This window comes from Mirounga angustirostris, unplaced genomic scaffold (assembly GCF_029215605.1).
Source record: "Mirounga angustirostris isolate CCGP_5_RB_7025 unplaced genomic scaffold, mMirAng1.0.hap1 SCAF_8, whole genome shotgun sequence".
Classification (NCBI taxonomy): Eukaryota; Metazoa; Chordata; class Mammalia; order Carnivora; family Phocidae; genus Mirounga; species Mirounga angustirostris.
In genome coordinates, this window is record NW_026991716.1 from 29,001,470 (window position 1) to 29,028,935 (window position 27,466).

At 49.4% G+C, this 27,466-nt stretch overlaps 3 protein-coding genes and 1 long non-coding RNA gene across 14 annotated transcripts; 3 read left to right on the forward strand and 1 right to left on the reverse strand.

Annotated features, from left to right (window-relative positions):
- Positions 1–618: 618 nt before the first annotated feature.
- Positions 619–20,351, reverse strand: LOC123837574 (U6 snRNA-associated Sm-like protein LSm2). 11 transcript variants are annotated; one of them, XM_064597412.1, is made up of 6 exons: positions 20,258–20,351; positions 10,659–12,480; positions 7,643–7,710; positions 1,520–1,550; positions 1,338–1,397; positions 619–1,096 (listed from the first exon to the last, which is right to left on the reverse strand). In XM_064597412.1, the coding sequence occupies exons 2-6, from the start codon at positions 12,465–12,467 to the stop codon at positions 971–973; spliced, it is 2,094 nt and encodes a 697-aa protein (XP_064453482.1). In that variant the 5' UTR covers positions 12,468–12,480; positions 20,258–20,351; the 3' UTR covers positions 619–970. The 11 variants fall into 11 exon arrangements, 8 of the variants coding, with proteins under 8 accessions (XP_064453482.1, XP_064453481.1, XP_064453479.1 ...); XM_064597411.1 differs by lacking the exon at positions 20,258–20,351 and adding an exon at positions 13,768–14,061; XM_064597409.1 differs by lacking the exon at positions 20,258–20,351 and adding an exon at positions 13,596–14,061.
- Positions 14,096–16,546, forward strand: HSPA1A (heat shock protein family A (Hsp70) member 1A). Its single transcript, XM_045871854.3, has one exon. The coding sequence runs from the start codon at positions 14,323–14,325 to the stop codon at positions 16,246–16,248; it is 1,926 nt and encodes a 641-aa protein (XP_045727810.2). The 5' UTR covers positions 14,096–14,322; the 3' UTR covers positions 16,249–16,546.
- An 83-nt stretch (positions 20,352–20,434) lies between the features above and the next one.
- Positions 20,435–23,897, forward strand: LOC135365544 (uncharacterized). The gene is made up of 3 exons (XR_010413586.1): positions 20,435–20,560; positions 21,933–22,109; positions 23,763–23,897. It is a non-coding gene; the product is annotated as an uncharacterized LOC135365544 (long non-coding RNA).
- A 56-nt stretch (positions 23,898–23,953) lies between these two features.
- LOC135365542 (heat shock 70 kDa protein 1) lies at positions 23,954–26,521 on the forward strand. The gene has a single exon (XM_064597406.1). The coding sequence runs from the start codon at positions 24,181–24,183 to the stop codon at positions 26,104–26,106; it is 1,926 nt and encodes a 641-aa protein (XP_064453476.1). The 5' UTR covers positions 23,954–24,180; the 3' UTR covers positions 26,107–26,521.
- The last annotated feature ends 945 nt before the right edge of the window (positions 26,522–27,466 follow it).

The following is a 27,466-nucleotide window of genomic DNA, read 5'->3' on the forward strand; positions in this document are numbered from 1 at the left end:
CACCCAGCGGGCAGCCCGGGAACCCGCGGGCCGGGCGCTGCCGGCCGAGGACCCCAGGGGCGCCCAGCCTGCTCCCGGAGCATCGGTGCCTCCCGCAGAAGCAGGCGTCACGCTGGACGGCCCGGAAGGTCCTTTAGTACCGAGCACTCCTGCGGAGAGGAAACTCCTGTTTGCTGAAGGAGCCAGTTTGGTTCATTCCCAATTCTAACGCTCCACAATAAAAATGATGCCACTCGTATTAATCCGTTATATTCAGCAAGCGTGTAGCGATTTGGCTGGGTTGAGGAGGCAGTCCGGCAGCACCAAATGCATTTTGGTGTCTCATTAACTGTCAGGTTAACAGGACAGAGATGGACAGGCAGCAAGTACTCCTTGTGGGTACAGTACGAGCAGACCACCGTAGGCAAGCCATACAGGTGGGAGCATGTTCAAGAAACATGGTGTAGCCCAGGTGAGAGATTATATGGTTCATACCAGGGAGAAGAGTGGCAGACAATGCTGGGAAGTTGGGCTGGACTCTTGGCTGGGGTAATAGAGTAGCAGGGCTTGGATGAATTCAACATTCCTTTCCCACCCTCCAGGCTCCTTCCCAAAACACATGCAGAACCAGAACTCAAATGTGTATCATAAGTTTATTCCCGATGCGGGACAGATTCCTTCCACCCCCAAAATGAATCACATGCTGCCCTGGAGAGATCTAGGAGATTCTCCCACCATATCCTGGGAAGGGGTGAGAAAGGCAGGTGCTGAGGACAAGGCAGGCTTTGCAGTTCCCCAGCCTACTTATCCTCCCCTCCTCAACAGAGGAGAGCTAGCTGTTCCCCACTATTATTCTCATCCACTCTTCCCTTAAAGGAAAAAAAAAAAAAAAAGACAAAAACCCCTCAAATACGGGAGGGGGGGGTCCTGGGCTGCGACTTGAGGTGAAAGGTCACCAACAGAAGAGGGACAGGGAGGGGAGGAGGGATCATCACTGTTTCTGCTGCAGGGCCTCCTTCCTTGCTGCGTCCTGTAGCAACTGTGTGTCCACCTCATCTGCCGGCAGCTGCACATAGCGGACCACTGAGCCCCGGATGAAGCAGTTCTTCACTGATAACTAGAAAGAAAGACAAATAAGAAAACACCCTGAAAATTGTCCACTGTCTGGGGCGCCTGGGTGGCTTAGTCAGTTGGGCACCTGACTCTTGATTTTGGCTCAGATAGAGATCTCAGGGTGCTTCACTCTCGTGCGTGCTCTCTCTCTCAAATAAAAAAAATAAAATCTTAAAAAAAAAGAATGTCAGGTATCCACCCAGGAGCGTCCTGCTTTTGTTTCCTCTTCACCATCACCAACTCACCATGTGAGGATATTTCTCAGGGTCTGTAACACTGATGTCAGTTAGTTTGATGTTGAGGTACTAAGAAAAGAAGATGAACACCGTCATTAGCGCTAGAGACAGAGACAAGATGCAAGTACCCAGCCCTGAAACTCTCCCCTCTCCTTCCCCGAGACCCCATTCTAGGCTCCCTCATATCTTACCTGATCCACAGAATGGAGGGTTCCACAGATGCTGTTGGGGGAGAAGGAGGAAAGAACCAAATCAGTTTACACCAAAATCAACAGAGAGATGATTTCAGAGCATGGATAAGAACATGGCTGGGAAGTCAAGGTTTGAGGGAGCCAGAAAAGGGAGAACCAAATGGGGCATTCCTAAGCCCAGGAACAAGAAAGACGATGCATTTATTGTAGTGTGTTATTTTAGACTTCACATCTTCTAAAACCAAGGCACTCTTAGCAGCTAGTATTAAACAACTGTTATAAACTAGGCCTGTGTTCCCCATAGTATTTGCAATCTTTACAGCTACTTCACAAGGTAGCTATTACCAAACAGGGGCTCAGAGATTGTGTAATGTGCCCAAGTGTAGAAGAAACAGGGACTTGAGTTCACATCGGTCTGATCCCCAAACCATCAGCTATTTTCAAACATTTGCTGGAACCCCATATGTAAAGTAGACAAAGTAGCTTAACATTGTTCTTGATGATGCAGGCACAGGGATGTCCTCTCCCTTCCTCAGTCCCTGGGCCCTCTGAAATGTTTCAGAACACCAGGGCTCCAAGTCATGCTACCTCTCTCCCAACTTCTTTACTTTCTGTCAATGGCCTCAACAGTCTCACAATCTCAAATCCTGAGCTGTACTTCACCATCCTCCATGACCCATGTACCCATCATTTGGCAACATTTTCCTAACATCTCTATAATTCTTTCTAGTTTGACTTCTACAAGCCAAAGTCTAATTACACCTCAATCCTGGCCACCTTTATCCTAACCACCTACATGTCATCACCAGATTCTATGTTCCTTAGAACTGTGGTTCTCAAACACTGATGTGTGCTCAAAAGTTTTATAAGTCTGAGATAAAGAAACACAGGTTAGGGGCGCCTGGGTGGCTCAGTCATTAAGCGTCTGCCTTCAGCTCAGGTCATGATCCCAGGGTCCTGGGATTGAGCCCCACATCGGGCTCCCTGCTCTGCGGAGGCCTGCTTCTCCCCCTCCTACTACCCCTGCTTGTGTTCCCTCTCTCACTGTGTCTCTCTCTGTCAAATAAATAAAATCTTTGGGCGCCTGGGTGGCTCAGTTGGTTAAGCGACTGCCTTCGGCTCAGGTCATGATCCTGGAGTCCCGGGATCGAGTCCCACATCAGGCTCCCTGCTCGGCAGGGAGTCTGCTTCTCCCTCTGACCCTCCCCCCCTCATGCTCTCTCTCTCTCTCAAATAAATAAAAATCTTTAAAAAATAAATAAATAAAATAAATAAAATCTTAAAAAAAAACCACACAGGTTAGTATAGCATTGTGTTGAGTATGTATGTAGTATGCTAAAGGTTGTCAGTATTTTCTTCCCTAAGGATAACTCTTTAATTGCCCTTGCGATTTTTTTGTTACTAAAAAAATTTTAATGAAATGATCATACTGTGCAGTTGCTTAAGCATCAGACTCTTGAGGGCACCTGGGTGGCTCAGTAGGTTAAGTGTCTGCCTTCCACTCAGGTCATGATCCCAGGGTCCTGGGATCAAGCCCTGCGGCAGGCTCCCTGCTCAGTGGGAAGTCTGCTTCTCCCTCTCCCTTTGCCTCCTCCCCCCGTTCATGCTCTGTCTCTCTCTCAAATAAATAAAATCTTAAAAAAAAAATTGTAAAGAAAATAAAATATTGGAAAAAAAAAGCGTCGGACTCTTGGTTTCAGCCACTTTCAGGTCTTCAGGTCGTGATCTCAGGGTCATGAGATCGAGCTCCACATCAGGCTCTGCGCTCAGCTTTCAGGTCTTGATCTCAGGGTCATGAGATCGAGCCCCGCATCAGGCTCCACGCTCAGTCTGCTTAAGGCCCTAGGGTGCCTGGGTTGCTCAGTTGGTTAAGTGCTGGACTCTTAATTTCTTGATTTTGGCTCAGGTCATGATCTCAGGATTGAGACCGAGCCCAGCATGGGGCTCACACTGAGCATGGAGTCTGCTTTTCTCCCTCCTCTTCCCTCTGCCCCTCTAAAAAAAAGAAAAGAAGACTCTCTCTCTCTCCCTCACTCTCTAAAATAAATCTTAAAAAAAAAAAGTCCGTATCTTGCCAAAAATAAAGCTGGCGGTTCTCTGTTGGACCCCAATTTTTGTTAAATTCTAAGTCTTTAAAATCCACTGCCTGAGAGACACACTTCCTCAGTGGTGGTTTCCCCACATCCCTTGGCTGCTGGGAAGACTTTGACAACACCCTATTACCATCTGCAGCGGTGAAGTGACTTTTGAAACTGCACAGGTGGTGTCATTTCATGCTGTCTCTTAATATCTGGCACAACAATGGTCTGACAAGCATGAGAGAAAGCTCTTTTCCTATACCAGTGGACTACCTTCAAATCTTGTCCCTGTTTTAGGATATGGGGCTATAACATAAGCTATTCTTGCCATGTGGAAGACCCAGAAAGGAGAGAAGAGGAAAACCAAAAACAAATCATCTCATAGAATTGCCTAGGTTGTTCTGACTTCCATTCTTGTCTCGCTATATGGCCCCAATCTATATGCCATCAATACCATGTCAATGTTTCCCACACTGAGAAATTATCTCACAAAGAAACATGGGAGATACTGTTGGGGGCAGGGGGGTACGGGGATACACTGATTCAAAGTTTCTAAAGAAGGGGCGCCTGGCTGGCTCAGTCTGTTAGAACATGCAACTCTTGACCTCAGGGTTGTGGGTTTGAGCTCCACCTTGGGTACAGATTACTTAAAAATAAAATATTTTTTAAAAAGTTAGGTATTAAGGGGGTGCCTGGGTGGCTCAGTTGGTTAAGCGACTGCCTTCAGCTCAGGTCATGATCCCAGGGTCTTGGGATCGAGTCCCGCATCGGGCTCCCTGCTCTGCGGGGAGCCTGCTTCTCCCTCTCCCACTCCCCCTGCTTGTGTTCCCTCTCTCGCTGTGTCTCTCTCTCTCAAATAAATAAATAAAATCTTTAAAAAAAAAAAAAAAGTTAGGTATTAAGAAGAACACCTGTGATGAGCACTGGGTGCTGAATGTAAGTGATGAGTCACTAAATTCTACACCTGAAACTAAATTACTCTTTATGTTAACTGGAATTTAAATTAAAAATTGAGAAAATTAAATAAATAAATAGAAGTTTCTTTCTTTTTTTTTTTTTTTAGATTATTTATTTGAGAGAGAATGAGAGAGAGAAAGAGAGCACGTGAGAGGGGAGAGGGCCAGAGGAAGAAGCAGACTCTCCGCCGAGCAGGGAGCCCGATGCGGGACTCGATCCCGGGACTCCAGGATCATGACCTGAGCCGAAGGCAGTCGCTTAACCAACTGAGCCACCCAGGCGCCCTTAAATAGAAGTTTCTAAAGGAGAGTCAGGTAATAAGTAACAATACTTTATTTTTTCTTTTTTTAAAGATTTTATTTATTTGACAGAGAGAGACACAGTGAGAAAGGAAACACAAGCAGGGGGAGTGGGAGAGAGAGAAGCAGGCTTCCCCACGGAGCAGGAAGCCCGATGTGGGGCTCAATCCCAGGACCCTGGGATCATAACCTGAGCCGAAGGCAGACACTTAACGACTGAGCCACCCATGCGCCCCAAGTAACAATACTTTAAATGTATACTTCATTTAAAGGATTTTTTTTAAAGGACTTTTTTTTCCTAAAGAAAGATGTGTACAAAGTTGCACACATAAGGATGTCCAGGGCAGCATCGTTTGTAAAAGCAAGAAACTGGAAACAGCCTAAATGTCCAACAGCAAAGTCGTGATTAAATTAGTTCCCAGCAGCTAATAAAAATGCCATACAGACATTAAGAATATTAAAGATCGGGAGCCTGGGTGGCTCAGTTGGTTAAGCGTCTGCCTTCAGCTCAGGTCATGATCCCAGGATCCTGGGATTGAGCCCCGCATCAAGCTCCCTGCTCAGCGGAGAGCCTGCTTCTCCCTCTCTCTGCCTGCCGCTCTGCCTACTTGTGCTCTCTATCTCGCTGTCAAATAAATAAATAAAATCTTTAAAAAAAAAATGTTAAAGATCAACTTTATTGACATGGAAAATATCCACAACATATTGCCAAATGAAAAGCAGGTTTCACAGTTGCATAAAGAATATGACCCCAGGGGTGCCTGGGTGGCTCAGTCGTTGAGCGTCTGCCTTCGGCTCAGGTCATGATCCCGGGGTCCTGGGATCAAGCCCCGCATCGGGCTCCCTGCTCTGCGGGAAGCCTGCTTCTTGCTCTCCCACTCCCCCTGCTTGTGTTCCCTCTCTCGCTGTGTCTCTCCCTGTCAAATAAATAAATAAAATCTTAAAAAAAAAAAAAAAAAAGAAAATGAAAAGCAAGTTTCACAGTCGCATAAAGAATATGACCCCAGGGGTGCCTGGGTGGCTCAGTCGTTAAGCATCTGCCTTCTGCTCAAGTCATGATCCCAGGGTCCTGGGATGGAGCCCCACATCGGGCTCCCTGCTCCATGGGAAACCTGCTTCTCGCTCTCCCACTCCCCCTGCTTGTGTTCCCTCTCTCTCTGTGTCTCTGTCAAATAAATAAAATCTTAAAAAAAAAAAAAAAAAAGAATATGACCCCCTTTTTATTTAAACTCCAGTTAGTTAACATACAGTGAAATGTTCGCTTCAGGCGTAGAATTTAGTGATTCATCACTAACACAGAATACCCAGGGTTCATCACAGCAAGTGTCGGTCCTTAATACCCATCGATCCATGCCCCCACACCCACCTCCCCTCCAGCAATCCTGTTTGTTCTCATAGTTAAGAGTTTGTTTTCTGGGGGCGCCTGGGTGGCTCAGTTGGTTAAGTGTCTGCCTTTGGCTCAGGTCATGATCCCGGGGTCCTGGGATTGAGCCCCACATCGGGCTCCCTGCTCGGGGGGAAGCCTGCTTCTCCCTCTCCCTCTGCTGCCGCTCCCCCTGCTTGTGCTCTCTCCCTCTCTCGTTCTGTCAAATAAATAAATAAATTCTTAAAAAAAAAAAGTTTGTTTTCTGGTTTGCCTCTACCTTTTCTTTCCCCATGTTCATCTGTTTTGTTTCTTAAATTCCACATACGAGTATGGTATTTGTCTTTCTCTGACCGATCGTTTTTAATTTATAAGAGAGAGTGTGCAAATGTGCGCACACCAGACAGAACTGGACTTCAGTTCTGGCTGTGTCATCTACTAGTTGTGTAGACTTGAGCAAGTTTCTTAACCTTTCTATGCTTCAGTTTCCTCATGTTTAAGATAGCAGTAACAGTATGTGTCCTATAGAGTTCTTACGAGAATTAAATGAATTAATAAATGTATTCAGAATAGTGCTTAACTGACAGGATGTTCCCAAATGTTAGCTATTTTTCTTTCTTTCAGCACACACTTATTAAGCACCTACGATATACCAGGTCTATGGTAGACATTAGGTACACAAAGGTGAGCTTAAACATGGTCCTGGCCCTGTAGGAAGGATAGGCCGTAAACAATAAACATACTTTTATGAAATCACAATTTGAGAAGCACACATGAGGAAAAAAATAGACTATATGACAGATACTACTTGGCGAGAAGGACCAGGAAAAACGTCTCTCCAAGGATACAGCATTTATCCATGTCCTGGATGCTAATTAGGAGCTAATGACAGAAGGGGGTAGAGGCTGTAAAAGCAGCACAGACATACGGGACTGCACTGGGCTTTGGTTTATCCTTTACATTTTCTTTAACAAAATGGAGATTGTGCCACATCGACTATTCTGCAACAGCTCTCCATATCAATACATCTTATTCCTCTATGACAGCTGTATATTATGGAAATGCCACAACTTAATTAACCCATTCCCTATAGATGACTATTTGCTTCCAATTTTTGGCTATTGCAAATAAAACCACAAACACCTCTGTGATACACCTTTACTTGTGAAACTGATGCATACATTTCTATAATTGGGTCAAAGGAGTAAATAATCAGAAAAAACAGAACTATGTTCATTTTGTTAAAAAAAATTTATTGATGCCTCTGCCCTCTGATGGCTCTCTTGTACTTTAAGCTTAAGGCACAGGTCATTTATTTCTTTTGTATCTCTCCCACTTTGTCCAGCCCTCAAATAATACTTGTCAAAGAGGTTCCAGAGCCCCGCATTTACCCACCCGCTACGGACTTGCTCGAGCAGGTGCCTACCTCAGGTCATTCTTGAGTTCCACGACCACATCCTTGCCCACCAGGGACTTGAAAAAGGAATAGAAGAGCTATTGGGCGAGAGAGGAAAAACCATCACCTGGGACGGTACACGGTAGGAAGGAGCGTCCCTCCCTCTGCTAGTATTCCCAAATACTGGTATTGGGATCTCCACCACATCTCTGGCAGTTCTCAAAACTTTACGGGAAACAATACTCTGACAGGGATGACCGGCTGGAGCCCAAATACACTTCACTGAGCATGACTTAAAGCTCCAGAAAGACGCTCTGCCCGGCACCCCTCGGGCTCTCCGGGTCGGTCTCTCAATCGACCACCTCTCCTGGGCTCCTGCCCACCCCCGCAACCCCCCACTCCCAGTGGGCAGAATTGTAGAAAGCATCCCATTCTCACCCTCCCAAAGCCTGGCCTCCGTCACAGAAATACTCCCTGAGGTCTAGCTCTTCCCTCCCCTCCTGTCCCCAACTCTCTCGCGCGTTTCTTTTGTTTTTTTCCCCGCATAAGGGGGAAAAAAAAATCCCATTTGCTCCGAAGTGTGTCCCCCCAGAATGCGAGGCGTAGGAACTAAGAACAGAGGGCAAACCCCAGGGCCCAACTCCGGCCCCGAGGGTCAAAGCCTAGACGACCCCCCGACACACACACCCCCCCCGCCGCGCGCCGTCTCCAACCGTCCGGCCCGCCCGCGCTCCCCCAGGGCGCCCCCTTGTGACGTCACGGTACCTACCATGGTGCTCAAGCCGCGGGCTGCCGGCCGGACCGGGAAGGCGAAGGCAGGGAACCGCAGGCCTGGGGTCGGGCGGCAACCGGGAAGCGAGCCCGCGCGTGGGGCGGGACGGAATCGCGCAGGCGCAGCGAGAAAAGCCGCGGAAGCTCTGAGTAATGACAGGCGCGCGCGGCAGACTCGCGGCTCCGGGAAAGCCGGCAGGGGAGAGCCGGCAGGGGAGAGCCGAGGGGGCGTTTAAGCCGGGGAAGGGGCGGGTCTTCCTGCCTTCCCACTTCCTCCCGGAGAGGCGGGCTTCCACCACGCAGGCGCGAGCCCGAGCTGTTACCGAGTTTTGAAGAGGCTCCTCGCCTTTCCGGGTTTTTTTTTTTTTTTTTTTTTTTTTTTTTTTTTTTTTTTAAAGATTTTATTCATTTATTTGACAGAGAGAGACACAGCGAGAGAAGAAACACAAGCAGGGGGAGTGGGAAAGGGAGAAGCAGGCTCCCCGCAGAGCAGGGAGCCCGATGCGGGACTCGATCCCAGGACCCTGGGATCATGACCTGAGCTGAAGGCAGTCGCTTAACCAACTGAGCCACCCAGGCGCCCCCTTTCCGGGGTTTTTACTTGATAGTGCCCCCCACGGTGCTAACACCCTACAGACACTCTTTTGAAAACTGTCGAGGAACTTGGGAAAACTCCTGATTTGTGCACTTTTCTATATCCGTTACACTTCGATAAAAAATAAAATGTTGCGGAGTCGCCGAGATTAGGAGCCAGAGCACTAATCTTGATTTTATCAAAGGTTCCCAATAAACATTTTTCTCCCAAGGACCCATGTTTCTTACACCCTTTTGCCTAGGGCTGTCCTGTAAAGGACTGAGTAAAACCAAAGAGAAGCTTGCTCAGGGGTAGAAATTCCTATTCTAGTATTTCACTTCCAAATATGCCCCCTCAAACACTAAAGGACACAAGTGCACAGTTACACAGACTTCTATACTCATGCCCCTAAGGGTTTTATAAAGATGTGATATTATGACACAATAGGTGAAAATACTTTTTTCAAGGAATAAGACTGCTAAATCCATTTCTCATCTTGCAGAAAAGTATCCATACGTCAGCAGTTTGTTGTAAAAATGTTTTCTGCATGTAAAGGATGTAATAATAGACTACGAGTACACAGATGTTGGGTGTCCTAGACCCCACCTATAAATGTCATAAGGACATCAAGCAGAAGTTTGTTCCCCCCAGTTAAACCCTAAGCACCTAAACGAGTCTATCACTGAGTACAAGCAGAAACTATAAATAGCAACTGCTCTAGCTGGAGCTAAAGGTGCCTGATGATCAAAAGTTATTTTCCTGCTTGAAACAATTAGTTCATGATAATTCAAGTACTTTCTCCTTACCAGTTTAATCATTCACAATGATTTCACAATCAGACCACACTCACACTCTTCATGAAATCTTCTTTACCTTACTTTTCAAGGTACGCTCACAGTCTATAAAGATACCAGAAGAGGGGTGCCTGGCTGGCTCAGAAGAGCACACGACTCTTCATCTTGGGGTCATGAGTTTGAGCCCCACAGTGGGTGTGGAGACGACTTAAATAAATTAATTTAAAAAAATAGGGGCTCCTGGGTGGCTCAGTCATTTGGGCATCCGACTCTTGGTTTCGGCTGAGGTCATGATCTCAGGGTGGTGGGATGGAGTCCACATCAGGCTCTGAGCTCAGTGTGGAGTCCGCTGGGTTTCTCTCTCCTCTGTTCCTCCTCCCCCTCAGCGTTCTCACATATGCTCACGCATATGTGCGTGCTCTCTCTAAAATAAATCTTTAAAAATAAAAAAATAATAAACTTAAAAATAGTAAATCAATAAAGATACCAGAATAAATTTGTTTTAGGAACAAATTTACTGAGTGACATTTAACCATCCACACAGGAAGAAAGTTGGGGAGGTCGGAAATAAATGACATTCGAATTCATCAAATGGTTCAGGGGCCTAGTTTTCCTAAGAGTCAGAAACATGGATTGAGAAAAGATGGTATACAAGACTCTTTTGTCAGAATCCGAAGGGATGGTAACTTAGGTCCAGGACAGTCAATTCAGTAATCATAACAATGTTTGAAAATGAGGGCAACAAAATTCACCTTAGAGGCACCCTAGAACCCTCCAGCTCCACATAAGATTAATCTACTTCTTCAATGGTGGGGCCTGTGGCAGCCCTTCCAGGAGTATACCCCGTCCCACAGGAAGGCCCGGTGCATCCTCCCTGGTAGAGTTTTGTGATGATTGGGTTACACACCTGCTCCAATTCCTTTCTCTTATGATCAAACTCCTCTTTCTCAGCCAGTTGATTGGCCTCCAGCCATGAAAGGACCTCATTACATTTATCCAGTATTTTCTTTTTATCAGACTCACTAATCTTGCCCTTCAAGCCTTCATCACTCACAGCACTCTTCATGTTAAAAGCATAAGATTCTAAAGCATTTTTTGCAGAGATTTTCTCTCTCTGGACCTCATCCTCCGCTTTATACTTCTCAGCATCCAGAACCATGCGCTCAATCTCCTCCTTGCTCAGGCGGCCCTTGTCATTGGTGATGGTGATCTTATTGGCCTTGCCTGTGCTCTTGTCCATGGCTGTTACATTGAGAATACCATTGGCATCGATGTCAAAGGTCACCTCGATCTGGGGCACTCCCCTGGGTGCAGGAGGGATTCCAGTCAGGTCAAAGCGCCCCAGGAGGTTGTTGTCTCGGGTCATGGCCCTCTCGCCCTCATACACCTGGATCAATACCCCAGGCTGATTATCTGAATAGGTGGTGAAGATCTGCGTCTGCTTGGTGGGGATGGTGGAGTTGCGCTTGATCAGGACCGTCATGACGCCCCCAGCCGTTTCCAACCCTAGGGACAAGGGAGCCACATCCAACAAAAGCAGATCCTGTACCTTTTCAGACTTGTCCCCCATCAGGATGGCTGCCTGCACCGCTGCCCCATAGGCCACGGCCTCGTCAGGGTTGATGCTCTTGTTGAGATCACGACCATTAAAGTAGTCCTGCAGCAGCCTCTGAACCTTAGGGATACGAGTGGAGCCCCCCACTAACACAATGTCATGGATCTTAGCCTTATCCATCTTGGCATCCCGAAGAGCCTTCTCCACAGGTTCCAGAGTGCCTCTAAACAGGTCTGCACACAACTCTTCAAACCGGGCTCTGGTGATGGACGTGTAGAAGTCAATGCCTTCATAAAGTGAATCAATTTCCAAGTTGGCCTGGGTGCTAGACGACAGGGTCCTCTTGGCCCTCTCGCAGGCGGTGCGCAGCCGCCTCACGGCCCGCTTGTTCTGGCTGATGTCCTTCTTGTGCTTCCTCTTGAACTCCTCCACGAAGTGGCTCACCAGCCTGTTGTCAAAGTCCTCCCCTCCCAGGTGGGTATCCCCAGCTGTGGCCTTCACCTCAAAAATTCCATCATCTATGGTCAGGATGGACACATCAAATGTGCCTCCACCTAGATCAAAGATCAAGACATGTCGCTCTCCCTGACCTGCTTTATCTAAGCCATACGCAATGGCAGCAGCTGTGGGTTCATTGATAATTCTTAGCACATTGAGACCTGCAATTACGCCTGCATCCTTGGTGGCCTGGCGTTGAGAATCATTGAAATAGGCTGGTACAGTGATCACAGCATTGGTAACGGGGTGGCCCAAAAAAGCCTCAGCAGTCTCCTTCATCTTCGTCAGTACCATAGAAGAGATTTCCTCAGGATAGAAAGCTTTTTTCTCCCCTTTGTATGACACCAATACCTTGGGCTTGCCTCCTTCATTGATTACTTGAAAAGGCCAAAGTTTCATATCTGATTGCACTACAGGATCATTAAACTTCCTGCCAATCAGACGTTTGGCATCAAAGACAGTGTTCTGCGGATTCATGGCTACCTGGTTCTTGGCGGCATCCCCGATGAGCCGCTCGGTGTCCGTGAAGGCCACGTAGCTGGGGGTGGTGCGGTTGCCCTGGTCGTTGGCGATGATCTCCACCTTGCCGTGCTGGAACACCCCCACGCAGGAGTAGGTGGTGCCCAGGTCGATGCCAATGGCCATTCCCTTAGCAGCAGCCATGGTCTTCCGAGGCCTGAGAAGAAAAAATGAGGTAAAGTTTTGGCACAGTGCTTTTTTATTTTATTACTTTCAATTGTGGTAAAATACACATAATTTGAAAATTTACCATCTTAACTGTTTTTTAAGTGTCCTGTTCAGCGGTAAGTTCATTCATATTGTTGACCAACCTCCAGAAAACTTTTTAACTTGCAAACCTGAAATTCTATACCCATTAAAACCACTCTCCATTCCCCTCCTCTCTCCGGCAACTACTATTCTACTTTCTGTCTCTATCAGTTCGACTACTATTAATAGAATGACATAGTAATTTCTTCTTTGTGACTGGCTTATTTCACATAGAAAGATATCCTCAAAGTTCATCTATGTTACAGCATGTATCAGTTTCTTTACTTCTTAAAGCTGAATAATATTCATTATAAGTATATAACACATTTTGCTTATTTATTCATTCCCTCCTTGGACACTTGGGCTGCTTCTACCTTATGGCTATTGTGAATAATGCTGCCATAAATTCGGTGTACAAGTATCTTTTTCCAGTCCCTTCTTTCACAGACAGTGCTTTTTGGACTAAAGTATTCTTAGCGAACTGGAAGCAAATGGGAGGCAGTTAGCATATACTGTGTTCAATTTTCACAGGGCCTAACTATCTGTGATGTTTATTCTGCGATTGTACCTGTCCTCCTGCTGAACTAAGATTATTTTATATTCTGGTCTCCTCAGGAGACATTAATCGCCACACTTCGATTTAGCTACCTTCCACAGCTCCCTTACCCTCAATTAGGGATTTGTCGGGAGTAATATTGGGCTGGTCTGAAAATGGCTGCTAGGAACCCAATCAAACCCTCACAAACTTTCTCAGACGAGACTGAGCGCCAACAAGCAATCTCTCTCCGGTCTCTGGAATAACGCCTATCTGAAGACACTAACAGATCAGCTCCCCGACCTCTTTCCAGCAGCACTGACAAATCCCACCCACCTTGGCTCTTACCAAAGGATTCCCCTTCCCTGATTGGTCAATGCCCCATTACCTTAGACTAAAACTATAGAACGTTCCAGCACTTTCTCAAACACGGATCTATTAATCTTGCCTACTGCCATTCCATTTCAGGGAGAGCCCTCCAGGCTCACCTATTGTCCCGCCGCCTTCGATCCAGTTTGATAATGTTCTGATTGCGGAGCCCCGGAGGGTGGGGGCTCCTTCAACATCCAAAATGCGCAGCTGGTGTTCCCCCACCCCCCACCCGCCCCGCCCTACAACTTTGAGCGGACTCCGGTCCTACCATCCCGATTGCTTACTAACCCATGAGGTCAAAGGCAGCACCCCCATTGTAACGCGTCTAGGATAGCAGCGTCAACACTGCCGCCCCCACCCTGCCTCCCTCCCTCCCAGCCCCTCCCAGCCCCTCCCACCTCCTCGCACCGACCCCACCCTCCCCGAAGCCTTGCCAGCCTCAGCAAGCCCCAGAAGAGTCTGGAGAGTTCTGGGAGGGGCGGCACCCTGGACGCCGATTGGTCCCAGAAAGCCTGGAGGCAGGACGCGAGACGAAACCCCTGGAATATTCCGGACCTGGCAGGCCCGCAGGGCTCCGCGATTGGCCGAGGACGGGAAAGGCGGGGCCGGACGAAGCGCTATAAACACAGAGCCGCCCAGCCGCTGACAAACAGCAAACCTGCCGAAAAGACAGCAGGCGCTCCTGTGGCGTCCGCCAGCGCAACTTTCGCAGACCCACCGCATCCGGATCCCGCACGTTCTCGAGTTCGCAGCTTCAGAAAAGACCGAGCTCCTCGTCGCGGATCCCGACCGCCTTTCACAAAGCCTGAACCTGAGCGCGGGGCAAGGGAGCAGGACAGCGGCATGGCGAAAACCGCGGCCATCGGCATCGACCTGGGCACCACCTACTCCTGCGTGGGGGTGTTCCAGCACGGCAAGGTGGAGATCATCGCCAACGACCAGGGCAACCGCACCACCCCCAGCTACGTGGCCTTCACGGACACCGAGCGGCTCATCGGGGATGCGGCCAAGAACCAGGTGGCGCTGAACCCGCAGAACACCGTGTTCGACGCGAAGCGGCTGATCGGCCGCAAGTTCGGCGACCCGGTGGTGCAGTCGGACATGAAGCACTGGCCTTTCCAGGTGATCAACGACGGAGATAAGCCCAAGGTGCAGGTGAGCTACAAGGGGGAGACCAAGGCGTTCTACCCCGAGGAGATCTCGTCCATGGTGCTGACCAAGATGAAGGAGATCGCCGAGGCGTACCTGGGCTACCCGGTGACCAACGCGGTGATCACCGTGCCGGCCTATTTCAACGACTCGCAGCGCCAGGCCACCAAGGACGCGGGGGTGATCGCGGGGCTGAACGTGCTGAGGATCATCAACGAGCCCACGGCCGCCGCCATCGCCTACGGCCTGGACAGGACCGGCAAGGGGGAGCGCAACGTGCTCATCTTTGACCTGGGCGGCGGCACCTTCGACGTGTCCATCCTGACGATCGACGACGGCATCTTCGAGGTGAAGGCCACGGCCGGGGACACCCACCTGGGAGGGGAGGACTTTGACAACAGGCTGGTGAACCACTTCGTGGAGGAGTTCAAGAGGAAGCACAAGAAGGACATCAGCCAGAACAAGCGGGCCGTGAGGCGGCTGCGCACCGCCTGCGAGAGGGCCAAGAGGACCCTGTCGTCCAGCACCCAGGCCAGCCTGGAGATCGACTCCCTGTTCGAGGGCATCGACTTCTACACGTCCATCACCCGGGCGCGGTTCGAGGAGCTGTGCTCCGACCTGTTCCGGAGCACCCTGGAGCCCGTGGAGAAGGCGCTGCGCGACGCCAAGCTGGACAAGGCCCAGATCCACGACCTGGTCCTGGTGGGGGGCTCCACCCGCATCCCCAAGGTGCAGAAGCTGCTGCAAGATTTCTTCAATGGGCGTGACCTCAACAAGAGCATCAATCCCGACGAGGCCGTGGCCTATGGGGCGGCGGTGCAGGCAGCCATCCTGATGGGGGACAAGTCTGAGAACGTGCAGGACCTGCTGCTGCTGGACGTGGCTCCGCTGTCACTGGGGCTGGAGACGGCCGGGGGCGTGATGACCGCCCTGATCAAGCGCAACTCCACCATCCCCACCAAGCAGACGCAGATCTTCACCACCTACTCGGACAACCAGCCTGGCGTGCTGATCCAGGTGTACGAGGGCGAGAGGGCCATGACGCGGGACAACAACCTGCTGGGGCGCTTCGAGCTGAGCGGCATCCCCCCGGCCCCCCGGGGAGTGCCCCAGATCGAGGTGACCTTCGACATCGACGCCAACGGCATCCTGAACGTCACGGCCACGGACAAGAGCACGGGCAAGGCCAACAAGATCACCATCACCAACGACAAGGGCCGCCTGAGCAAGGAGGACATCGAGCGCATGGTGCAGGAGGCTGAGAAGTACAAAGCCGAGGACGAGGTGCAGCGCGAGAGGGTGTCTGCCAAGAACGCCCTGGAATCCTACGCCTTCAACATGAAGAGTGCCGTGGAGGATGAGGGACTCAAGGGGAAGATCAGCGAGGCCGACAAGAAGAAGGTGCTGGACAAGTGCCAGGAGGTGATTTCCTGGCTGGACGCCAACACCTTGGCCGAGAAGGATGAGTTTGAGCACAAGAGGAAGGAGCTGGAGCAGGTGTGTAACCCCATCATCACCGGACTGTACCAGGGGGCGGGCGGCCCCGGGGCCGGAGGCTTTGGGGCTCAGGCCCCCAAAGGGGGCTCTGGGTCTGGCCCCACCATTGAGGAGGTGGATTAAGACTTCTTCCTCAAATTGTTTGTGTTTGTGTCGGAGACTGTTGGGATTCAGGACTCTTGCATTGCCTTCCATGTCTGTGTTTCATCAGCTCTCAACATTGCCAGTTGTTTGCTTAATTTCAACTGTCTCTTTTGGTGAATTCATGAAGTTCCTTTTTTCCTAGAGTCTAAAGGTAGCAAAAATTTATACTGCTACCGTTTGTGCCTTTCTTTTTCGTAATATCCACACCAAACTCGGGCCTTTTTTTGTTATGTTGTTTTAACTATTTTCTGCTGAGTAAATAAATTGAATAATTTGATTGCTTCTGTGTTTTATTTTGAGGTTAGAGTCTTTGTAGGTTGTCTTTTTGGTCTAAAACTGGTAATTTGTATCTTAGATAATGGTCCAGGATCTGGAGAAGTAAGTTTATATATTGCACTGTGATCTCTTTCTTTTAGGCAAATGGCATTTTGGGGAGATTTTTTTTAAAAAACTGCTTATTTTGAGTGGGTTGGGTCTGTGGGTGTAGAAAAATTTAAGGGCTACTGACCTAGTGGCCTCAAGTTTGGTGAAGGGGTTGACCCTGTGTAAGGGTGGCCTGGCAAAGGGGTGTGGGGTGGTGTTCCTGGAGAAGCTGACAAAAGACAGAAGGGAGAGGCAGTTAGGTGGGAAGGTCCTGGCTGCCCATTCCTGTAAGTTCGCCTGATATGTCAGTCATGCTATGTAATCTGGTTTCAGCATGAAAGAACAGGTGAATCCTAAATTGGCACTGGCTTGCCCAGTTAGGCATTAGCCACGCTGACCTCTCTTTCTCATTTGTTAAAATGAAAGTCTGGCCTGATACCTCAGTCTATAGTTCTCATTTATGAGAGGTTACTGAGATAGAAGTGTCACATTTCTGCCAATGGTTATTTACGTTTTAAATACCCAGTGAGTAGGGGCGCCTGGGTGGCTCAGTTGTTAAGCGTATGCCTTTGGTTCAGGGCATGATCCCAGGGTCCTGGGATCGAGCCCCACATCGGGCTCCCTGCTCAGCGGGGAGCCTGCTTCTCCCTCTCCCACTCCCTCTGCTTATGTTCCCTCTCTCGCTCTGTCAAATAAATAAATAAAATCTTAAAAAAAAAAAGTATCCAGTGAGTATCTGCAAGGAACTGTCATTGAGTTTGGTGCCCCAGCAGAAGGACCTAATATTTCAGCGCTTTTATGTACCAGGCACTGTTTTAGGGCCCTTTATGTTTATGAATACTCATTCCACGACACTGAGTTTACGTAGTGTCTAACTTGCACAAGTGAACACATGGGAGAACTTAAAAGTTACTGGCTTAACTAAAATTACTTAAGTGGTTAAAAAATTTTCCAGTTTGGCAAAGATGTTAAACCTGGATTCCAACTCTGGTTTCATCAGTTTTTGCCAGGCTGTCCCCAGGTTCACAGTACTTTTTTTTTTTTTTAACTATGCCTGGTTCTGGGTTGGTTTTAACTTGGGTTTCACAATCATTACCCCTTTGCCTTTACTTTATGGGATCCCAAACAATAACATCAGATAAACACTAGGATTGATAACAAAGGCTTAGTATTTGTTAACCTAGAAGAGGGGGAAACTTAGAAGAGGGGAGGCCTACTACAGGTTTCCTTCCTATGCACTACCTTCCCTTTGAGATACTGCATATCCTAGCTGGTAGGATTCTAGAAATAATCCCCTTCACCACCTCATTGGAAAAGGCCCTGCTGCAATCTTCAAGGCTTGGGGAGTGAACCCCTTTAAAAATCAGTTGCATATGGAGGTTACAAAATTGTTTTGGAACAAGATAGAGATGGTGGTTGCAGATCATTGTGGATATACTTGGTACCACTGAATTGTCCACTTCGTTATTTTTTAATTTTTTATTTTTTGTAAAGTAATCTCTACACCCAACATGGGGCTCGAACTTGTGACCCTGAGACCAAGTTGCATGCTCTTCAGACTGAGCCAGCCAGGTACCCCTGAATTGTGCACTTTAAGATGGTTTTTATGTTATGTGAATCTCACTTCAACAACAGAAACAATTTTTAAAAAATGGTCTCACTCAACATTCCATAAAAGCATTTTCTGAATTTATGTGTTCTTCAGAGCCCACCAAACCTTTTAGTAAATAGTAGCCTCTGAAGAAAATCAGTATTCTGGGAATAGCACATACATGTGGACTTTGTCCTGGAATATGGAAATGGAAAACTAAGCGACGCTTATAAAGGCACTTTTAACCTTCAAGACAGTTGAACTGTAGGGCTATGGACTCTAGCTACAATGTAAATCAGTCTTCACGAGGATACGCATTTGCTACAGGACCTCCTCTTCAGAGCTGCAGGAACATTTTGTGACTGTCATTTGCAAATAACAGTGACTTCAAGCCAGCAGCCACTACCACTACTTAGGAGAGAGGTGGCAGGGGACAGGGAGGGTGGATGGAAAAGGGTGGAGATTGGGAAGGACCTACCAAACACCTTTGATCAGAGAGTTTAGGGAAATCTCCAGAAATAACCCTGGCGAAAATAAGTTCCTATGGCCTGATTAGTCGTTATTGAGTGGGTGCTTTATTAAGAAATCAATATAAGAAGTTATAGCTGGCATACCCTTGCACTGAGGACTGAAATAATCACTTTGTAACATCAAAGGAGATCAGGCTGATGAAATTGTAGGTTTTTTTTTTAAGATTTTGTCAGAGAGAGAGTGCACAAGCAGGAGGAGCAGCAGGCTCCCAGCTGAGCAAGGAGCCCGGTGGGGTACTGGATCCCAGAGTACTGGGATCATGACCTAAGCCAAAGGCAGACACTTAACCAACTGAGCCAGGCTGGCATCCCAAAATTGTAGATTTAAAGCAAAGAGAATGCAGTGCCATCCCTGGAGAAAGAATGTCTTGGGTAACAGAAGAAACTTTGGGGGTAGGAAGGTACATCGAGGAAACATAACTGGATGAGGAAAGAATGTTTTAAATCAAATACCTTCCCTAATTCCTTTCCAGTCCCACCTATCTCCCTATGCCAGCCCTCAGAAGGCAAGTGGCTATGGTAATGCAATTGATTTTAAATGCTTTTTGAATCCAAGATACTGCTTTATTAGCAACATATATACTTACTGTTATTTCTGGTGTTTAACAGGATTGTCATCAAATATGAAAAAGGTAATCAAAACAACAAACTTTTTATAAATATGAAAGAAGTGGGCATGGACATGGGCTTTCGGATAAAAGAGGAGATGGGGTTATTTCAGGTGAGGGGGCGATCCTTATGGTAGGGATAAAAAATTGGGAACTGTCATCAACCTTCACTCTAATTGAAAACCCTAAATCCGTCTCCTTGGGTCACCTCTTGGGAATCCGCTGCACTGGGACAGGGCAACGCCACCAGTCCCGCCCCCTTTCCTAGCACCGCTCCCAGAAAGTCTAAGGGCTCGGGCCTCGGAGCAAATTCCGGAGGCCGGGGTGAACCCGCCCCGCCCCTCCGCGCCCCGCCGGTCCTTGTCGCGCCTCGTCAAGGATCGAAGGACAGGGTACACCCGGGGAGCACTGGGGCGGGGGGGGAAGACGGAGTCCAGAAGATGAGAATCACTTCCCAGGGCCTTCGACCTTTTTTACAGCTCCCAACCTCTGCACGGGGACGAGGAGCGACAGCCGCCGGTGAGGCGGCGGCAGAGCGAGGCCAGCAAGGACCCACCCGCCGCGCGTGCCCGCCGAGCCCGGTGCGCGCTCGCCTCGGGCTCTGGGGCCTCCTCTTCTGGCGTCTGGCCACCCGATTCCTCCGGCTTAGTTATAGGAGCTACAAAACTTTCCCATGCTTTCGTCGCATAAATTACCTAGTGTGAGCGAAACTGTGAAAATCTCGCCTTTTTTCTTTTTTCATCCCGTCTTGAAAAAACAATCACAAAACCCCGGGACCGGCCAGGCAATCCTGCGGCCAGCCCCGCCGCTAGGTCCCAGCGGCTGCCTCCGCGCTCTGCGGCCCGCCCCCGCCCCCGCCCGTATCCCTCCGCCCGCCGTTCGGTGCCCCCTTTTACCCGCTGTCAGGAACTTTCTGGAGGTTTCTGGGTTCGGGGGCGGGGACTGACTCGTAAGAACACTCTTCAACATACTGCCCCGTCCGAGGTTCCCAACCCCACCCCCAAACCCCAACCCCGCCCTAAAACATCAAGCTTAGTCATGGCTCTATATTTAATTTCCAGAAGATTCTGTGAACTATGTCCAACCTAGCCATAGTTACAGGGCTCCCCCACACACACCCCGCTTTCCCCTTTCCGACCTAACAGTCTGTTATGAAGGGAAGGGGAGGCGGGGCTGGGAGACCTGGAAGGGTGGGAAAGGTAGGAGCGGGCGGGGGATGATCAGGAGTCAGAAGTGGCAGCCAGGAGGGGAGGCCCCGGCTGGTCACATAACCCCGTGATGCCCCTAATGCGCACAGAGCCCTGACATTCACTTCACTCCCTTCTGTGGCTATTTGTTTTCCTCTCGAGAATGAAAGGATAGGATGCATATGCCAGCATTGAGATGAGTCCAAAATAGGGAGTATGAGGACACGTAGGCTCAATCACCAGTTCTGTAATTACCTCTCAGAGTGACCTGACTAAGCCACTGAGCCTCTGATCTTTTGTGTTCGTCTTTGAAAACGAAAAGGTTTGGCTGAATGGCCTCTGCCTAAAAATCTTAATAGTTTCTCCAGTAAATTGAAAGTAATGCCATTGTCCTGGCAGTAGTCCCCAATCTTGCAAGCACCTCAAGAAGAAAGATTGAGAGGTCAGACCCTAGAGTGTAGGCTCCCAACAAAGACAGGAGAAAGGTAGCAAACTTTTGAGCACTACTCTGTCCCAGTCACAGAACTAAGGCCTGAGCAGCATTATCCTATTAATTCCTGATGCTACCATCCTATAAGATGGATATTGTTAATTCTATTTTAGAGATACAGAGACTTGTGTTAGTTAACTTACAAGTACTGCATGGTGAAGAAGAAGGAGGAGGACAAGGAGGAAGAAGAAAAACAGCCTTTACAAGGAAGTAGAGTCAGATTTTCCCAAGCTTCTGGAAATCTGCAGCGCTCCCCAGTCACTGCAGCCTTTGCCACTGACTTGTTAAAAATGCCTGGCTCTAGATTTCGTATCAGTTATCTCTTTAGCTTTTTTCTAACTAACCTTAGAATTGTACCATCTTTTAAAACTCAAAGAATTGAGGAGAAGACTACTGTTTGAGAAACTGCAGGAAAAAGGAGAGAAGAAGAAAAAAAAAAAACAGCTTCAGGGTGATGAAGGCTCACTTCCTCCATACTTCCTGCACTGCAGAGTTCTTGGCTCTCTCTCTTTTGTTCCCCACCCTTTAAGTACCTTACAGCCCCACCAGTTTGGGGAACCTGAGACTTGATCCTTTAAAATGCCAAATCTGATAAAAACCTCATTGCAAAATTAGCCAAAATAAAATTCTGGAAAATCTCTTGGGGTTCTTACAAGTCACCTTAGACACCAATTAAACCCGTGACAGGGTTTTTGCCTTGAGAGGCATCCAGTGTAAAAGGCAAAATTCAGGAGACCCTCTCCTTGTCAGGAAATGGGAAAGTAATACAGATGTTTGGGTTTCCAGACCAGTCCACACAGAGAGATTTAACTCAAAAGGTAGATCAGCTATAGGGTGTAGCTGATGATTCATGGAAAACGATTACTAGTGGATCTTTTTCTGCTACACCAACAGGAGCAAGATTTGAGGTCCGGTCACCATGTCTACCTGCCAGGCAGTGGGTACAGTGATGCCCTTTGCGTCCAGCCAATAAAGTATTCTAAATTGCAGATCTGGAGAGAAGGAACGAGTAAATCCAGAACTGCCTCTAGTAGCAGCTAATGGCAAGGAAGCTTCCAGAGGGAGGAGGAGGTGAGGTTAAGGGTCCCTAGAAGTGTTGACACATTGGGCAGCTAAAACGGAAGCTTGGGGAGTCGCCAGAGATTGCATAAAGAAATGGAAAATTCCTTAAGTTTGACCAGTTTGACTAGATTAGGAGGTGACTCATTAGGGAGCTACATCTGAATGTTAAAAAAAAAAAAGTTATCGCTTGCCTGCACACACACACACGGGATTGTAAAGGCAATTCCAACTGAGCAAAATGTTCAAAAGTTAGATTCCTTCCCTTCATCAAAAACTGCCTTCTCATATAAAAACATACAAAAAACTGCCTTCTCCCACTGTGTTTACTGTGCTCAACTATGTGTATACAGCAATGAGTCTATTTTTGGTGGGTTGTGAACCCGGCGCTGTTACTTTAATGTCCCTTAGATTTTCATATCAGGCAGCCAACAAATGGTTCTCCGTGCCTGCAAAGGATTTAAAAGGGGGAGGGGGCGGAATGAATGATCAAATGTGTTTGTATTCAAAGCAGGAGGGAGGATAACGTGCAGGAAGTTGGAATCTAGGATAAAAAACTAAGTGGGTGAATTAAATGCATGATAAATAAGTTTTAAAGAAGTTGGAAGTAGAACCTGCGTCCGATCAACTCCTCCCACCTTCCAGTATCAGGATTCCCGACCAGTTTTTTTTAAAAGGGACCACCTGCAACCAGCTGTGGTTTATGATGCTGTTAAGGAGGACAGAACATCCCCACCCTTCCCTCGCCGGCTCCCCATCCTCTACATTTCATTTAAAAAGGATGGAAAGCCTAAGGGCGAAATCCTCTGCATTTCATTTAAAAAGGATGGAAAGCCTAAGGGCGAAAGAATTCGGCAGAAGACCGAATTCTGCGTTCTGAGTATGAACCAGTAATTAACAGGCGGAAAAGAGGGAAAGGGGTGGCCCAGACGCGCAGGCTGGGAAGAACAGGGAAACAGAAAAGCCCCAAAGGCCTTAAAGACAGCTGAAGTCCTATGGAAAGTTTTTTTCTTCCTCCCGCCTGAGCCCAGCCGGAGGCAAATGGGTTCAGCAGATCCAGCCCTGCCCTTCCCCTCCCCCCGCCCTTGGCCCAGCTTGTTCCTTCTGGGGCGATGGGGACGTTCTCCAGTTTAAGAACCACCTGTTTACTTGATTGGTTTTCTTTTAAAAAATTCAAATTCCCCATCCCCAGATATTCCATCCGTGTAGGTTAAAGATGATGTCAAAACTATACTGCATTATCTTTCCTTCTCTTTTCCGCTTTTTAAATCGAAGGTGGGAAAAACGCCGCGGATAGCCAAGGCAATAATCCTCAGGCAGCCCAGGCCTTTGTATCGATCCACTAGCGGGCCTAAACGCGGCCCCGTCCGTCAGCACCACAGTCCAATCAGAGTCTCTTTGACCCACAGATAGCTCACCCATTTCGAGAAACTCGGGAACTTTCTGTATCTGGGGTATCCCCGGGAGTCGTGTAGCCCTTCATCCTATCTTAAGCCATCAAACTAGTTTGAACCCCAAGAGCCTCTCACCGCCCTACAATTACCAGCCTAATGCTAGTCCTTCTGGTCAATTTCAACACCAGGGAACATCATCGCCAGCGGGTAGGAGACTGGGTGGGCAGAATCAACAATCACCGATCCCAGCTGTTCTCCTCCCCCCCCTTAGGACTCGGGTCCCTTCCCAAGAATCCCAGAAGAGTCTGGAGAGTTCTGGGAGGGGCGGCACCCTGGACGCCGATTGGTCCCAGAAAGCCTGGAGGCAGGACGCGAGACGAAACCCCTGGAATATTCCGGACCTGGCAGGCCCGCAGGGCTCCGCGATTGGCCGAGGACGGGAAAGGCGGGGCCGGACGAAGCGCTATAAACACAGAGCCGCCCAGCCGCTGACAAACAGCAAACCTGCCGAAAAGACAGCAGGCGCTCCTGTGGCGTCCGCCAGCGCAACTTTCGCAGACCCACCGCATCCGGATCCCGCACGTTCTCGAGTTCGCAGCTTCAGAAAAGACCGAGCTCCTCGTCGCGGATCCCGACCGCCTTTCACAAAGCCTGAACCTGAGCGCGGGGCAAGGGAGCAGGACAGCGGCATGGCGAAAACCGCGGCCATCGGCATCGACCTGGGCACCACCTACTCCTGCGTGGGGGTGTTCCAGCACGGCAAGGTGGAGATCATCGCCAACGACCAGGGCAACCGCACCACCCCCAGCTACGTGGCCTTCACGGACACCGAGCGGCTCATCGGGGATGCGGCCAAGAACCAGGTGGCGCTGAACCCGCAGAACACCGTGTTCGACGCGAAGCGGCTGATCGGCCGCAAGTTCGGCGACCCGGTGGTGCAGTCGGACATGAAGCACTGGCCTTTCCAGGTGATCAACGACGGAGATAAGCCCAAGGTGCAGGTGAGCTACAAGGGGGAGACCAAGGCGTTCTACCCCGAGGAGATCTCGTCCATGGTGCTGACCAAGATGAAGGAGATCGCCGAGGCGTACCTGGGCTACCCGGTGACCAACGCGGTGATCACCGTGCCGGCCTATTTCAACGACTCGCAGCGCCAGGCCACCAAGGACGCGGGGGTGATCGCGGGGCTGAACGTGCTGAGGATCATCAACGAGCCCACGGCCGCCGCCATCGCCTACGGCCTGGACAGGACCGGCAAGGGGGAGCGCAACGTGCTCATCTTTGACCTGGGCGGCGGCACCTTCGACGTGTCCATCCTGACGATCGACGACGGCATCTTCGAGGTGAAGGCCACGGCCGGGGACACCCACCTGGGAGGGGAGGACTTTGACAACAGGCTGGTGAACCACTTCGTGGAGGAGTTCAAGAGGAAGCACAAGAAGGACATCAGCCAGAACAAGCGGGCCGTGAGGCGGCTGCGCACCGCCTGCGAGAGGGCCAAGAGGACCCTGTCGTCCAGCACCCAGGCCAGCCTGGAGATCGACTCCCTGTTCGAGGGCATCGACTTCTACACGTCCATCACCCGGGCGCGGTTCGAGGAGCTGTGCTCCGACCTGTTCCGGAGCACCCTGGAGCCCGTGGAGAAGGCGCTGCGCGACGCCAAGCTGGACAAGGCCCAGATCCACGACCTGGTCCTGGTGGGGGGCTCCACCCGCATCCCCAAGGTGCAGAAGCTGCTGCAAGATTTCTTCAATGGGCGTGACCTCAACAAGAGCATCAATCCCGACGAGGCCGTGGCCTATGGGGCGGCGGTGCAGGCAGCCATCCTGATGGGGGACAAGTCTGAGAACGTGCAGGACCTGCTGCTGCTGGACGTGGCTCCGCTGTCACTGGGGCTGGAGACGGCCGGGGGCGTGATGACCGCCCTGATCAAGCGCAACTCCACCATCCCCACCAAGCAGACGCAGATCTTCACCACCTACTCGGACAACCAGCCTGGCGTGCTGATCCAGGTGTACGAGGGCGAGAGGGCCATGACGCGGGACAACAACCTGCTGGGGCGCTTCGAGCTGAGCGGCATCCCCCCGGCCCCCCGGGGAGTGCCCCAGATCGAGGTGACCTTCGACATCGACGCCAACGGCATCCTGAACGTCACGGCCACGGACAAGAGCACGGGCAAGGCCAACAAGATCACCATCACCAACGACAAGGGCCGCCTGAGCAAGGAGGACATCGAGCGCATGGTGCAGGAGGCTGAGAAGTACAAAGCCGAGGACGAGGTGCAGCGCGAGAGGGTGTCTGCCAAGAACGCCCTGGAATCCTACGCCTTCAACATGAAGAGTGCCGTGGAGGATGAGGGACTCAAGGGGAAGATCAGCGAGGCCGACAAGAAGAAGGTGCTGGACAAGTGCCAGGAGGTGATTTCCTGGCTGGACGCCAACACCTTGGCCGAGAAGGATGAGTTTGAGCACAAGAGGAAGGAGCTGGAGCAGGTGTGTAACCCCATCATCACCGGACTGTACCAGGGGGCGGGCGGCCCCGGGGCCGGAGGCTTTGGGGCTCAGGCCCCCAAAGGGGGCTCTGGGTCCGGCCCCACCATTGAGGAGGTGGATTAGGGTCCTTACCTTCGTTGCTCCATGTTTCTTTTCTTTTCTTTTCTTTTTTTTTCCCCCCATGTTTCTTTTCAAGTCGAAGTGATCTGAGAACCTTGCTATTGCACTGGGTTTTTTTCCTACCTTCAGTTTTCTACTATTTCAGTTCATTCTAAAGTTAGGTTGTAACCTGATAGTATTTGTCTTAAATTTCTTTGTGGTATACCAGTTTGTTCATTAGAATTTTTGCATTTAAAGTAATTGGTACGGTCTTTTTTTTTTTTCCCCCCCCGCCTCTGTAAAATGAGTAAACACTGCCACCCTCTGTCCAATTTTGCTATGTAAACCCCGGAAGTAATGGAATGTCGTTTTTGGTTGGTTGGTTTGGTTTTTTTATAATTTCTATACTTCATGATGAAAAATAAAATGTTAAAAATTAGTCTGTTTTTATTTGAGGGGGGTAATGGACTCTTGGAATATCTGAATTCCATAGAGTGGTGAAAGGGAGGAGACGTGCACTCTGAGGAGCCATGACTTTGGCTGTTTATGTTGGGACTTAATTGTAGGTTGTAAATGACATCTGTGCTAGAAAACAAAATTCCAGGTGCCCATTTTTGTTGATTCACCTTTTTTTTCTTTTTTTAAAAGATTTTACTGATTTATTTGACAGAGGGAGACACAGCGAGAGAGGAAACACAAGCAAGGGGAGTGGGAGGGGGAGAAGCAGGCTTCCCGCAGAGCAGGGAGCCTGATGCGGGGCTTGATCCCAGGACCCTGGGATCATGACCTGAGCCAAAGGCAGGCACTTAACGACTGAGCCACCCAGGCACCCCGGGTGCACCTTTTTTTTTAGGGTAAAAGTAGGAAGGGGGGAGCTGCAAAAAATTGGGGGAGAAGTTATTGTGGGTTCAAAGGCAGCATTGAGAGAGGTTCATGATTCCTTATTCTCGCGCTTTTAATGTGTGCAGAGCCATTAATTTGTCCCTTCTGAGCTTTGGGTCTTCTAGTCTTTAAGTTATGAATGATATTGGGGGTGTGTAAAGCAGCAAAAAAGGAAATGCAGAGTCACAGTGTAGCTCTGTAAATCCCAGCTGGGTGACCAAGTGCAAATTACTTAGCCTTAGTTTTGGTTGTCTCACTTTAAAGCAATTTGTCTGAATGACCTCACTTTTAAAGCTCTATATCATTTTGAGCAGAAATGTGGCATAGGCAAGCAACATCTTCAGCCATGGTCACCCTGGCTACAGTTATCCAAGCAGGGGCATGGAGGAAGGAGAGTCTGAGGGTTTGGAGGCATGACAATGAAGCAGGTTCTTTGCTTCACCCCAGTAATCTTTTTTTATTATTATATTATGTTAATCACCGTACATTACATCATTAGTTT